This window comes from Anoplolepis gracilipes, chromosome 6 (assembly GCF_047496725.1).
Source record: "Anoplolepis gracilipes chromosome 6, ASM4749672v1, whole genome shotgun sequence".
Classification (NCBI taxonomy): Eukaryota; Metazoa; Arthropoda; class Insecta; order Hymenoptera; family Formicidae; genus Anoplolepis; species Anoplolepis gracilipes.
This window is the reverse complement of record NC_132975.1, coordinates 15,239,773-15,251,745: the sequence shown is the minus strand read 5'-3', so window position 1 is coordinate 15,251,745 and position 11,973 is coordinate 15,239,773. Positions and strand designations below refer to the sequence as shown.

The 11,973-nt window shown below is 32.6% G+C and overlaps 4 protein-coding genes across 5 annotated transcripts; 1 reads left to right on the top strand and 3 right to left on the bottom strand.

The window, feature by feature from the left end:
• Nucleotides 1-230: 230 nt before the first annotated feature.
• On the bottom strand, nt 231-3,056 carry Cct6 (chaperonin containing TCP1 subunit 6). The gene is made up of 7 exons (XM_072895033.1): nt 2,819-3,056; nt 1,767-2,358; nt 1,338-1,673; nt 1,159-1,224; nt 859-1,081; nt 605-773; nt 231-503 (listed from the first exon to the last, which is right to left on the bottom strand). Exons 1-7 carry the CDS (start codon nt 2,953-2,955, stop codon nt 431-433), a joined length of 1,596 nt encoding a protein of 531 aa, XP_072751134.1. The 5' UTR covers nt 2,956-3,056; the 3' UTR covers nt 231-430.
• A 1,237-nt stretch (nt 3,057-4,293) lies between these two features.
• Nucleotides 4,294-6,571, bottom strand: LOC140667271 (uncharacterized). Its single transcript, XM_072895034.1, has 2 exons — nt 5,327-6,571; nt 4,294-4,956 (listed from the first exon to the last, which is right to left on the bottom strand). Exons 1-2 carry the CDS (start codon nt 5,949-5,951, stop codon nt 4,715-4,717), a joined length of 867 nt encoding a protein of 288 aa, XP_072751135.1. The 5' UTR covers nt 5,952-6,571; the 3' UTR covers nt 4,294-4,714.
• A 467-nt stretch (nt 6,572-7,038) lies between these two features.
• Nucleotides 7,039-9,746, top strand: LOC140667250 (uncharacterized). The gene is made up of 2 exons (XM_072894997.1): nt 7,039-7,175; nt 7,275-9,746. Exon 2 carries the CDS (start codon nt 7,361-7,363, stop codon nt 9,152-9,154), a length of 1,794 nt encoding a protein of 597 aa, XP_072751098.1. The 5' UTR covers nt 7,039-7,175; nt 7,275-7,360; the 3' UTR covers nt 9,155-9,746.
• On the bottom strand, nt 9,309-11,964 carry Nse1 (SMC5-SMC6 complex component Non-SMC element 1). Of its 2 annotated transcripts, XM_072895015.1 has the most exons (7): nt 11,468-11,964; nt 10,584-10,704; nt 10,325-10,466; nt 10,038-10,233; nt 9,837-9,950; nt 9,623-9,746; nt 9,309-9,441 (listed from the first exon to the last, which is right to left on the bottom strand). In XM_072895015.1, the coding sequence occupies exons 2-7, from the start codon at nt 10,681-10,683 to the stop codon at nt 9,338-9,340; spliced, it is 780 nt and encodes a 259-aa protein (XP_072751116.1). In that variant the 5' UTR covers nt 10,684-10,704; nt 11,468-11,964; the 3' UTR covers nt 9,309-9,337. The 2 variants fall into 2 exon arrangements, with proteins under 2 accessions (XP_072751116.1, XP_072751115.1); XM_072895014.1 differs by lacking the exon at nt 11,468-11,964 and having other exon boundaries at nt 10,584-10,932.
• Nucleotides 11,965-11,973: the final 9 nt, after the last annotated feature.

Here is an 11,973-nt window from a genome sequence, read left to right as displayed (position 1 = left end):
CTCTCTCTAACTTTTTGCAGGGGGGATTTATAATAGTATCCTAACTCTTTATTTATTAAAATAATTAATTTTTTTTTTTTTTTTTTAATGTAGCATCTCTTCACATTTATATATTTATATTTTCAAAGATATTTTTTATTTTTCTCATTTTATATCTCGCAAAGCTATACATTTTAATTAAGTAAATGGAATATTTTATAGTAAATTAAAAAATTTTAGTAAATGGAAAATTTTTTATAAAAGCATTATTTTATTAAATTCAATGTGAAAATTCATTATATTATTCATAATATTCACATTAGAAGCAAGAGATTAAGTGTTTAATTTAGTTAACAGACATAATGCAACATGAATAATAATTCAATAATTTGATTGGTTTTGTGAAAAAAATTGTTAATGATTCTTTAAATTCTTAATCTCATAAGAGTTATTAACCCTTTAGCGAAGATAATCCTGCTCTCATTATTTCGTCAACCAGAAGAAGATTACTGGCGATTATTGTGCTGAAAATGGAAAATTTATCCATGTATTATTATTAATATTATATACAAATTATCAATAATTTACATTATATTTTAATAGTTTAAATATTTCAATATCTTACCAGGAATTGATAATTTGTTTCTTTACATTGTAATTATCATAAATGCCAACATCTGCAGGTTTTACGGCTTCTCCAGTGGACAGATCCAATCCTACAGCTTCTTTTAAAGCAGTGCTCTCTTCTAATAATTTAACAATTGTATCTTGTGGATCAAATCCACTATTAACAGCTGAAATTAAGAAAAAAGGAGATGTTAACAATGATAATACTAATAATATTGATAAAATTAGAAATTAACAAGTATTATGGCTTACCGAGAATTTTCGGAATGACGAGTAAAGCTTCCGCATAAGCTTGTACTCCCAAACGTTGCTTTCCCTTTACTTGCTCTTTATACCGTTGAAGAGCTTGGCTTGCTGCAACTTCAAAGGCTCCGCCTCCAGGCACAACGGCAGCATCGTCGATAGCATTCTTTATTGCCCTAAGTCCGTCACGCACAGCATCTTTTAATTGTTCCACTGTATATTTATTAGGTCCCTAAAATATCAAAATGTTACCTTATTAAGTATTCCATACACGTATTAATGCAAATAATTAAATGCGATTAATTTTACCTTTAATAAAATTGTTACAGAGTTTGGCTTTTTGCATTCCTCTATGAAAGTGTACTTGTTTTCTCCCTAAAAAAAATTATTAAAGATTATATAAAAAGTTATGTTTCTCCTGATTACTATACTATGACAGCTCTTATCTCATTGTCAATATATATATAGCATCAAGCATAGAAATTTACCAGCACATGTTCATATACAAGACCAGCCCATCCCAAATGTTCTTCTTTCAGATCGTCCACAGAATTCATGGCTACACCACCACATGCGAGTGCTAAACGCTCCATGTTTCTGCGTTTAGCTCTTCGCAGAGCGACAATGTTCTCTTTCGCAAGCATATCTAGGGACTGTGGGTCTATTCCTTTTTGATTTATTACGACGAACGATTTGTCCGTTCCGTCGCACAACTTTTTCTTTAACTCGATGATCTTCTTTACACGATTATCGATAAAGACGCGTTCGGCGGCCACCAACTTTTCGCGTTCCTCAGCTGATTTATAAAAGAATCCACTATTCACCTATTAGAAATTACAATCCACAAAGTTATATGTTTAGTATTACTATACCTGTCAAATTAATTTTGTATATTCTTTCTAGGATTACACGCTTACCTCACTTTTTTCATATTCTAAGCTGACATTACAGGTCAGAATATATGCATTCTCTACTCTCTTTGGCATATCTGGATGCCTGGCTCCATGATCGGTGACTATACCACGAATTAGAGTAGTATCAGTTGCCGTTCTATGTTGCATCTCCATTAATTCAATCATATGCAAGTCTATCTCTTTATCCTCTTGCTTAATAGCCAGTACAGCATCCACGCAAATCTCGGTTAACTTATCGGCTACAGTATGGTGAATTTTTGTCCTAAGCGAAGTTCGTGCAATGTCCAATAGGTTCGTTTTGACAGGTTCAATTGGAATTTTCAATGTATCCAATACTTCTAATGCCTTAGCACGAGCCAAATCAAAACCATCAGTGATCACTCTCGGATGTAATCCTTCTGTTATGTACAGATCGGCCTGTTTCAAAAGTTCACCAATGACTAGCACAGTACTGGTTGTACCGTCACCAGTCATGTCATCCTGAGCTGTAGACGCTCTCGCTATTAAAGACGCTGTAGGATGCTGAATTTGCATTTCATGTAAAAGTACATTGCCATCCTTGGTGATCTTTATATCTCCAGCTCCAGAAACCAACCTGGAAAATTGATTTGTACAAAACTAGCGTTCGTATACCATTATGTAGAAAAAAAATATCTTCATATATGTATATATAAATCAAATTAAAATTTTTTAGAAAGATTTATTAATATTTTTTTCTTACTCTTTCATGTATCAAACATAAGTATTAAACTATTAATATTAAACAAAAAAAAAAAAAAAAAAAAAAAAAAAAAAAAAAAACGCTTTATCAAAAAATAATATGTATGAAACGTCAACGCTTGACCGGCAATTCGTAAAACATGTCCTAATAAGGAGAATAATGTCGTCAGGAGGTCGCGGTCGAATTCCTCGGAGTCGCGATGACTGGCAACAAGGAGCGGATGTGACAGATACTTCGTGTCGGGCAAAAAATTCAGTTTGAAATGTTAGGAGAATTGATTGCGAGAGCGATGATGAAGGAAAAATCGTGATAAAGTGCACGTGCGGATACGTACATCTTCATGGTCCCCTTGGGACCCAAGTTGGTCTTCATCACATCCTGAATCCCTTTCGCGGCGGATATGTTCACCGCCAGTGCTTGGGCCGCCCGGGCAAATTCGGCCTTCGGATTCAGCAAACTGATCGCCGCCATCCTTTAGTTTTTCGAAATTTGCGTTTGCAAGCCGTGTATCACGCACTCTTCGTCTCGTTACTTTCTCGACGACTTCGAGCTGTTTGCACAGGGTCGATTTTCAAGGCGCGATGTGTATCGAAGTCTCGAAATAAAATCTCGCAAACTGTAACAAACTTGTGAACTCGTCTTTAGGTATCAGCAAGTCACGTGACTGGGTCCTCGAACCGTAAAAGAAAGATGAAAGTGGGAAAGATGTAAAAATAAAAAATCATATTGCAACACATCTTTTTATATACATCATGTTTATAAAATAAATTGACAGCTATAAATTATCAGAAAGAATATCACATATAAACACAAATTCAATTTATTTTTTAAGTGAAAGGAGAATGTTCATTGTTGAGAATATCAAAGTAAAATAAGATATAATGTTAAATTAACATATACTTTGCACATGGTAATGATCGTAATCAAAAACATATGTAAATAGTATTATTAAACGCACAACGTTTTTATAATAATACTTAATCTTAAAAAAATAATCATTGAAATTTATACGAAATATGGACAAGCTTTTCTAAAAGGTACAAACATTCTTATTAATCAACAATGTCATTTTAAGTATAACTGTTGCTATAAGTATAATGTTTAATAATAAATAATAATAAATGTTCAATAATAGTAAAAAAAACGTAAAAGATTGTTTAACATTTAAGTACTATCTTACATTATAAAACTGGAAAAATAAATTCTATTTCTTCTTATTAAAGACATAAATTAACCGTATTGTCATTTATAAGATGTAACTGTTATAAATATATAAAATTACAGAACTAAAGTATACAGTGTTTAAGAATTACTCGTTATCTTTTTAGAAAAATATGTGATTTGTTTAATTCTTATATGAGTAAAACTGTAAGGTTTTCTTCATTTCTATATCACCGCCTGCAACTTCAATTAATGATCAGGATAGATTAGCAAAATTTTTTGCGTTTTAATTTAACACATGACTATTAAAAGAAAAAGTGAAATTGAAAGATAAAAAAGAAGAGAAATAATATATTTTATACGTTAATATTTCTCTGGAATTCCTTAATTTCACTTTTTTCAAGAAATAATTTGTAATGAAACGTGTGATAATTTAATATTTTAATGTATTTATTACAAGATACTTGTAATTTTTAAAAATAAGTGCATTTAGGATTTTTGAAAAATGTTAAAAATTTATTAAATATTAATAGTTAATAATTTCTTAAAATTTTTCAAAAATCCTAAATGTATTTACTTTTAAAAATTACAAATATCTTGCAATAAATATATAAAATACTAAGTTATCACACGTTTCATTACAAATCATTTCTTGAAAAAAGCGAAATTAAGGAATTAGAGAGAAATATTAACATATAAAATATATTAATATTTCTCTTCTTTTTTATCTTTCAATTTCACTTTTTCTTTTAATAGTAGTGTGTTAAATTAAACATAAAAAATGTTGCTGATCTATCCTGATCATTAATTGAAGTTGCAGACAGTGATATAGAAATGAAGAAAACCTTACAGTTTTTCTCATATAAGAATTAAACACATTACATATTTTTCTAAAAAGATAACGAGTAATTCTTAAACAATGTTTGTATACTCTAGTTCTGTAATTTTAAAACACAAAAAATTTGGCTGATCTATCTTTATCATTAATTAAAGTTGCTAATTTTAATTTATATTATGTTTGTTATTTCTATAGTTTCCATTTCATTATTTTTTTTTAATAGTCTTTTGTTTAATTAAAACGCAAAAAAGTTGGTGACCTCTCCTGGTAATTAATTGGAGTTTTTAATTCGTCTTTTATTTCTATACTTTCATTATTTTTTTTTGGTGAAATGTTATTTTCATTAGTGGGAACATCCTTTGCATTATTTTCATCTGGTGATTCCAAGGGCAAATTCATTACCTCTATAATTTCATTGTTTACAATTCTATTTTTCGTTTTTGTTAAGTCATTCAGCCTGACTATTTCCATGGCTGAAAATAATAAAAAGTTTTAAGATGCAAAAACTCAAATATATATACATATATAAATTTATTCTGAAATTTCTTGAATGCTTTGGTCAGTCACAAATATTAATTTTTTATTGGCAGAAGTGAAGAAACACAAAATAAAAAAAATACTTCAAGTTCTTTAATTTGACACAAGTATTTTTTAATACATAAATTAAAGTAATTAAATCAATTTTAATTAAAGTAATTTAATTTAACTGAAAATTTTCTTTTGTCTCTTTATTCCTGTTAATAAAAAAATTAATATTTGTGATTGACAAAAGCATTCAAGAACAATTTATCAAAAAAAAAAAAAAAAAAAAATGTCAGAATAAGTTATAATCAGTTTCCATACCTGTCTTCTTAGTTTTTCCACGAGCCTTTTTTTTAGGCACGGTCATTTCCTCGTCATTCTTTTTTTCCTCATCGTTAATCTCCGCAATATCTTTTATCTCGGCATTCCGCGGCGTACGCTGTTTCTTCGTTTGTCCCTTCGCCGTCGATGCACTATCTTTAGCAACGCCTTCATTAACTTTCCTACGACGATTCGTTTTCTTTGATGGTTCCTCGACGCCGTTCTCGATTTCCTTTAGCTTCTTTACGATCGCCTTAGCCTCCGGTTTCATCGGTTTGGCCGTTTTCGTTTTCTTCTTCGATGTTGCGGTTTTGCTGTCATCGCGCGTTTTTTTCGCCGTCGCGGATTTACCATCACCGCGCGTCTTTTGCTCGACCGTTTGCTCGATCGGAGCGATTTTCTTTGTTCCACTCCTTAATTTCATAGGAGAGAAGGCGGTGGCCACCGCTTGTTCTTTGATTTTTTTAATTTGCCGAGGTACGACGGTCTTGGCTTCTTTCGGCGCTGCCGTATCTGCCGATTTCGCGACTGTTTTTCTCTTCTTCGGTGGTGTGACGCTGCCATTCTCAGTGGCCAGGGTGTCTGCTGCCTGCTCTTGTTTCTTGCTCTCTTTGCGAGGTGCCATTTAGCTGCTATCTACCTCGCCGGCAATTTGCTATTACTCACTATATACGTATGATGGATCGTGGCGACCGCGTGGCGACCACGTGTTACTCGTGTGCCGCGAGGAACAGCTAGAGCTGAGAACAGTCACGAAGATCGATAGATTTCTATCAAATAAACCAGTTTCTCGCCGACGCTACAACGTCGACAACAGATGACGAAACTATGTCTTCGAGAATAATCTTGCGATGTTATTTGGTAGATTATGCTCCGAGAATATCGATCTGTTTGAATTAATAACCGTCAATAACCTGTCGCCGGTTTCGTTATTACGGTCATCTTCAAGGGGACCTTTCTTTTTTCCCCCCTTTCGTATGTTTTTGTTTTCTTTCTTCGTCAATCTTCTATTAAGTCACAGTTTTCGTAGAAACATTTCAACTGGAGAATCGTATTGACTAGGAATAGTAATAACGTAATAATTATATCGATGCGTAACTTTTGGTCCCAAGAATCCGATCGATGTTCACGAAAATAACTGAACATGTTTAATTGCGTGAGAATCGCGGGATACTCGCGAAGCGAGTTCAAGTTGTCTGTTGTCTCGGTAACTTTGCGACTTTTGAATACGTCACGTGTTTTTCGAAAGTTTAGATACGCGCCGGAAGGCGCTATTAGCGCTAACAGCGTCGTTCTATCTTTGTTCAACTTTTAATGAGTGTTAATAGTGTCTCCCCGAACGCGCCCGGAGTAAATAGCTGTCTCTGTCTTACTTGTTTGCGCGAAATATTAATATATGCAAAAATTACCTAATCATATTTGTGAAAGTTTTAAATTCACCCTTTTATCTCTCTGCACTGAGTTATACATATTATGTTTTATATGTATAAATAAAATACTTATTTATATAATTTATGGTTTTATTTTTTCTCATTTTTACACAAAATTAGGTTATAATACATTCGAACAATTGAAATGACCGCGTAGCGTGGAGTCAAAATGGCGGCTATTTTTTTCCCCTAATTGCGGTATTTTATAATCTAGTGACTTTACATTCTATAATATATAGTTAGTTTCTCTATCTATCATATACATATATTCTATGGCAAGAATTTACAAACATAATAACCTCAATTTCTATAAAATTGCAACAATCTTGTTAAAGTAATATTTCAATTCTATTTATTGTGGATACTGTTAAATGTTCTCATATTATTTGTATGGGACAAATGTTTTGAGTTTTTAAATCGTACGTATATGTAAATGTACTATATTGGATATAATTATTCAACAAATAATAATAATTTTCCAAATATTAATACAGAGTATATAATATTTTATTTTTTAGGAAGAAGGATATATATCCTATTGTGATCATCGACATCTTTGTCGTGTAAATCTTCATAGAAAACTTATATTTATTGTGCTCCAATAATGAATATGACCAAGAAAATCAATGTCAACTTTTCATCCTTGGTTGGTTTGAAAGCAGAGCTGTTGAAAAAACAAGCCGAAGTAAATGAGGCAAAGTTGAAAGCAGAATCTGTCAATGTATCGTCGCAAGTAAACAAGAAAAGGAGCAAGAAAGTTGTTGCAGACAATGTGGAGAAAAATCCTAAAGAATTGATAGATACAGAGGATATTATTGCCCATAAAAAATCAAAATTAATGTTGGAAGCTAAAGCAAGGTTGTATGAGAGATTAAAGAAATCAAAAAATAACAATGACAAATTTCTTGTCGATTTCAAGAACAAGTTGGACGAACCCGAAAAAGAATTTGTCGATGAAGCGATTAATGAACAATATCCAATTGAACCAGAAGATAATTGGGTCGAATATCAGGATTGTTTTGGTCGTACTAGAAAATGTCTACGGGAAGATTTGTCACATATGCAAAAGAAGGATGAATTAATAAAGCGAGAAATAATGAAGAGAAACATCAATGAAGATGGAGAAGAAGATAATAAAGAACAATATCCTATTCAAGAAAAAGAACCTGAGATAGAAATTATGAGAAGAAAATGGGAGGAGCAAACGCAAAAGCTTGCAGATAAGGTTGATATACATTATCAAGATATATTATTTGACGAAGCGCGGACACATGGTGTTGGTTACTACGCATTTTCCCAAGATGAAGAAGAGAGGACGAAACAGCAAGAGAATCTAGCGAATTTAAGGAAGGAAACAGAGAGGAGACAGAAAGAAATGAACGAAATCAAGGAATTGAAAGAGAAAATGGAACAGAACAGATTAAAGGCGGCAAGAATTAGACAACGGATCAGAGCAGGCTTACCGGCAGAACCTACAGAGGAAGAATTGGCATTGGAAAACAAGTTAATTACTTCTACTGATAATATTAACGAAGTTAACAAAGATAATAATAAATCTATTGAAAATGATAATGAAAAATCTAACCTGGAAACTGATAAATCTGCAAACATCAAAGAAACTGTAACCACTCATCAGGAGGAAAAGAATAATGATGAAGATAAAATAAGAGCCTTTGGAGAACTATTGGGTAAAAAGAATTATTGGCATGTAATGTCACAAGAGGAATGGGTGCATAAATGTAGAGCACAAAGAATTGGTAAATTTGGACCAGTTTACAATAATTTTACAAGTGCTGGTTTTTACAACAGTTCTAAAAATATTGATGAGCAATTGACTCATGATAAACACTTTGATAATACAGAAGCTCGTGAATCCCAAGAACCTATTAAAAAATCTAGAATCAATTTACAGAATCATGAAGACAGTAACGAGTCCAGTAATGAGACGGTCTCTATTGCAAAAAATGTTGATACCACTAACCAGAATAATGATAAAAACAATTTAGCAGAATATAATAGTACAATAAGGAAAAGTGACACTGGATACGAGTTACCTAAACATACAATAGACTCAGCATTTAATCCCACTACAAATTCGTCTAATCTATTGCCATCTCAGGGACAAGCGACTGTTTCATATCCATTATCTCATCTGTCTAGCAATTATTCACAAAATACATATGGTTATCCTGGAGTATATACATCTGAGCAGCATCAATTGCCAAATGATATGAATATTCCTCTTCCTGGTGAAAGTACTTCATCTTTAGTTTCCAGTGACAAATCCTCTCACACAAATAAAGAAGAAACAGTATCACGAAATATAAATGAGGATAACATAATGGCTGGTCTTAAATATTTGAGAGAAAAGTTTGAGGAAAATCACAGCAAGACATAGTAAAAATTTGATATATATTATAGTATTTGTACAGTATAATGTACATATTTTTATAATAAAAAAATAATGTATTATGTAGTCTTCGCTCTAATATTTATTTTATTACAATATAAAATGTTTATTATAATGAATTAAACAATATCTCTTATATATTACTTCTTATAATATTAATTTTTTTTAGTATTAATCTTTATGTTTTCTCTTTGATCTTCTCTGACTAGACTGTGTCACCTCATTCATTTCAATATTTATTTCATCGATATCCATGCTAGAATTGTTATTATTACCTAAAAAATACAGATATTTTTAAGAATAAATAAAATTAATGTACATATATATATATAATTTAAAATATAAATGATATGCTGCAAGTACATGTTAAGAAAGCAGCTCAATATAGTAAATAAACAGATTATTAGCTAATTACAAATATGAAAAATAAAATTAATAGGTAGGATAAAACATTACCAGACTGACTATGTTGTGATATAGGATAATGGCAATTAGGACATTCCAAACCACCGCGATTCATTGCATAATTCTCTAAACAGTAAACATGTGTCGTAGTATTACATTGATCGCATTTCTCACCCTGTATAATGATAAAATTGATCATTTTAATGTAATAATTTATTGTAATGTGTGTTTTGTGTCGATATGTATATATTTACAGTTATCTTACATAAAAAAGTACTTGTTTGCATAAAGTACAAGTCTGAAGATTGTCTTGATACGTATCTTTAAAATATTGTAGTAGTTCAACTATGCTTCTTACTCCCATGTAGTATTTACCATTCTGGAAAATGTTTCTTTATAAAAGAAATCCTTAAAAATAAACTATTAAAATCAGTGGTAAAAATTCATCATGGTAAAAATTTGATACCTTGCACGCTAACCAGTTTCTATTAACCATCTCATACAAGAATTCTTCAGCGTTAGCTTTGCTTAGTTTTACATTTAATGTCGAACATAAATTAAGGCACCAGGTACTCGATACATGACCATTGTTCGAGGTAACAATTTCAGAATATATGGTACGTAACAGAGTTAATTGAGCTTGTGAAAATTCGGGATGAAAGCTGTAAAGCAATAAACACAAGTTGAGTAGACAAAGCCTGCAATATGAAATACACATATACACTTTGATCAAGTTCTTTAAATAATTATTACTTGGCAATTTTATCTTGCACTGTACTTGCCCAAACCCAATACAACTGACCGGTAACTTCGCAATTTACACACTTTACGATCATGTATAGTGGCTGTAATTTCGCATTTATTTCGTTTAATACGTGTGCTGTATTCTCGTGACCTAAAATTTATCGATAATTAATAAAATTTAATTTAATTTTGAGCAGAATATTTTGCATGTAATTGTATTCAAAATATATGCACTTTGTATTATGTATTTACAATTGAGCCTACATACCAAATAACTTGGAGATTAATTCCTTTCCACGCTTTTCATCTAAAGCACCTTCATGCATAATAGCTTGCAAAACCATCTTATGTTCTTTACCATAAATCATTTTTTTTTCGATCGAAATTTGCTGACAAATTAAATGAATAAAATTAGTTATCGTTATCAAATATGAATGACAACAAATGCATATAGGAATTTGGAAATTTTGTCACGCATGCCCATTATACGTGCGTCAGGGTCAATGTTACCAACTACTTTTTTCAGCTAGGGTTTTAGAAAAAAACCGAAAAAACTATTTTGCATGAAAATTCAGAGCAGATTTTGATAGATGTAAAAGAAAAAATTCCAACAACTAAATATAAATAGTTTACTTGATTAATAGTTTTTAATTTTATAAAACATATTGAAAGATTCGAGCATGGATTTGAATTTTTACAGGACAAATAATGATTCGAAAAATACGCGTATCCGACCTTAAAGCCCGTATCACACTACGAATTGAAAATTAAAGATTGAAGATTAAAGATTAGAATTTGACTAATCAGAATAAAAGGAACTAAAATTGCTTTATTTTGATTGGCCAAATTTCAATCTTCAATCTTTAATCTCAATTTTTAATGCGTAGTCTGATAAGGGCTTAAGTCGAAATTGAGATTAAAGATTGAAAATTGAAATTCGACCAATCAAGACAAAGCAATTTTAGTACCTTTTATTCTGATTAGTAAAATTCTAATCTTTAATCTTCAATCTTCAATTCATAGTGTGATACGGACTTTAGGCGGTTTACCGCATTGCGCATGCGTGGAAGGAAGGCGCTCGAGTAAAAAATATTCGATTGGCAAGACTTATAACGACGACGGCACAGTCAAGCAACGACCTTGGCCAATTACCGAACGCACGTTGGGACTCTCGGTACGCGGTACGCGCTGTCATCGAGCTGTCATTCCCGTCAATTCACATTCGTCCGGTCCGATCGGATGTATATACCGTCATTGTTGCAGTTTGCGGTGCAACGAGTGCGCTGCTGACATTATGACCCAGGGCTGTCACGGACGCGGACGCGGACGCGTATCTCCAAGAGCGACGAGGAGCGACGACGCGGCGGCAGCGCGATAAGTAAGCGTCTGGTGGCAAGGAACGCGAGCTAATCTGGCGAGGCCGCGACCCTGAGCCCGATACGAAGACGCGTGCACGACTCTGCGCGAGTAGTGGTGGTAGTGATGGTGGTGGTAGTGAACGGTAGCGAAAGAAGCTACGGTACAACGGTAGCTGAATAGTCGGCGAACGGACGAGAGGCGGGAATAGAGAACGCGAGGAAGAGAGTAAGAAGATACGAGAGGAGAATTCAATTCACGGGCCCGCAAAGAGAGAGAGAGAGAGAGAGAGAGAGGGGAGG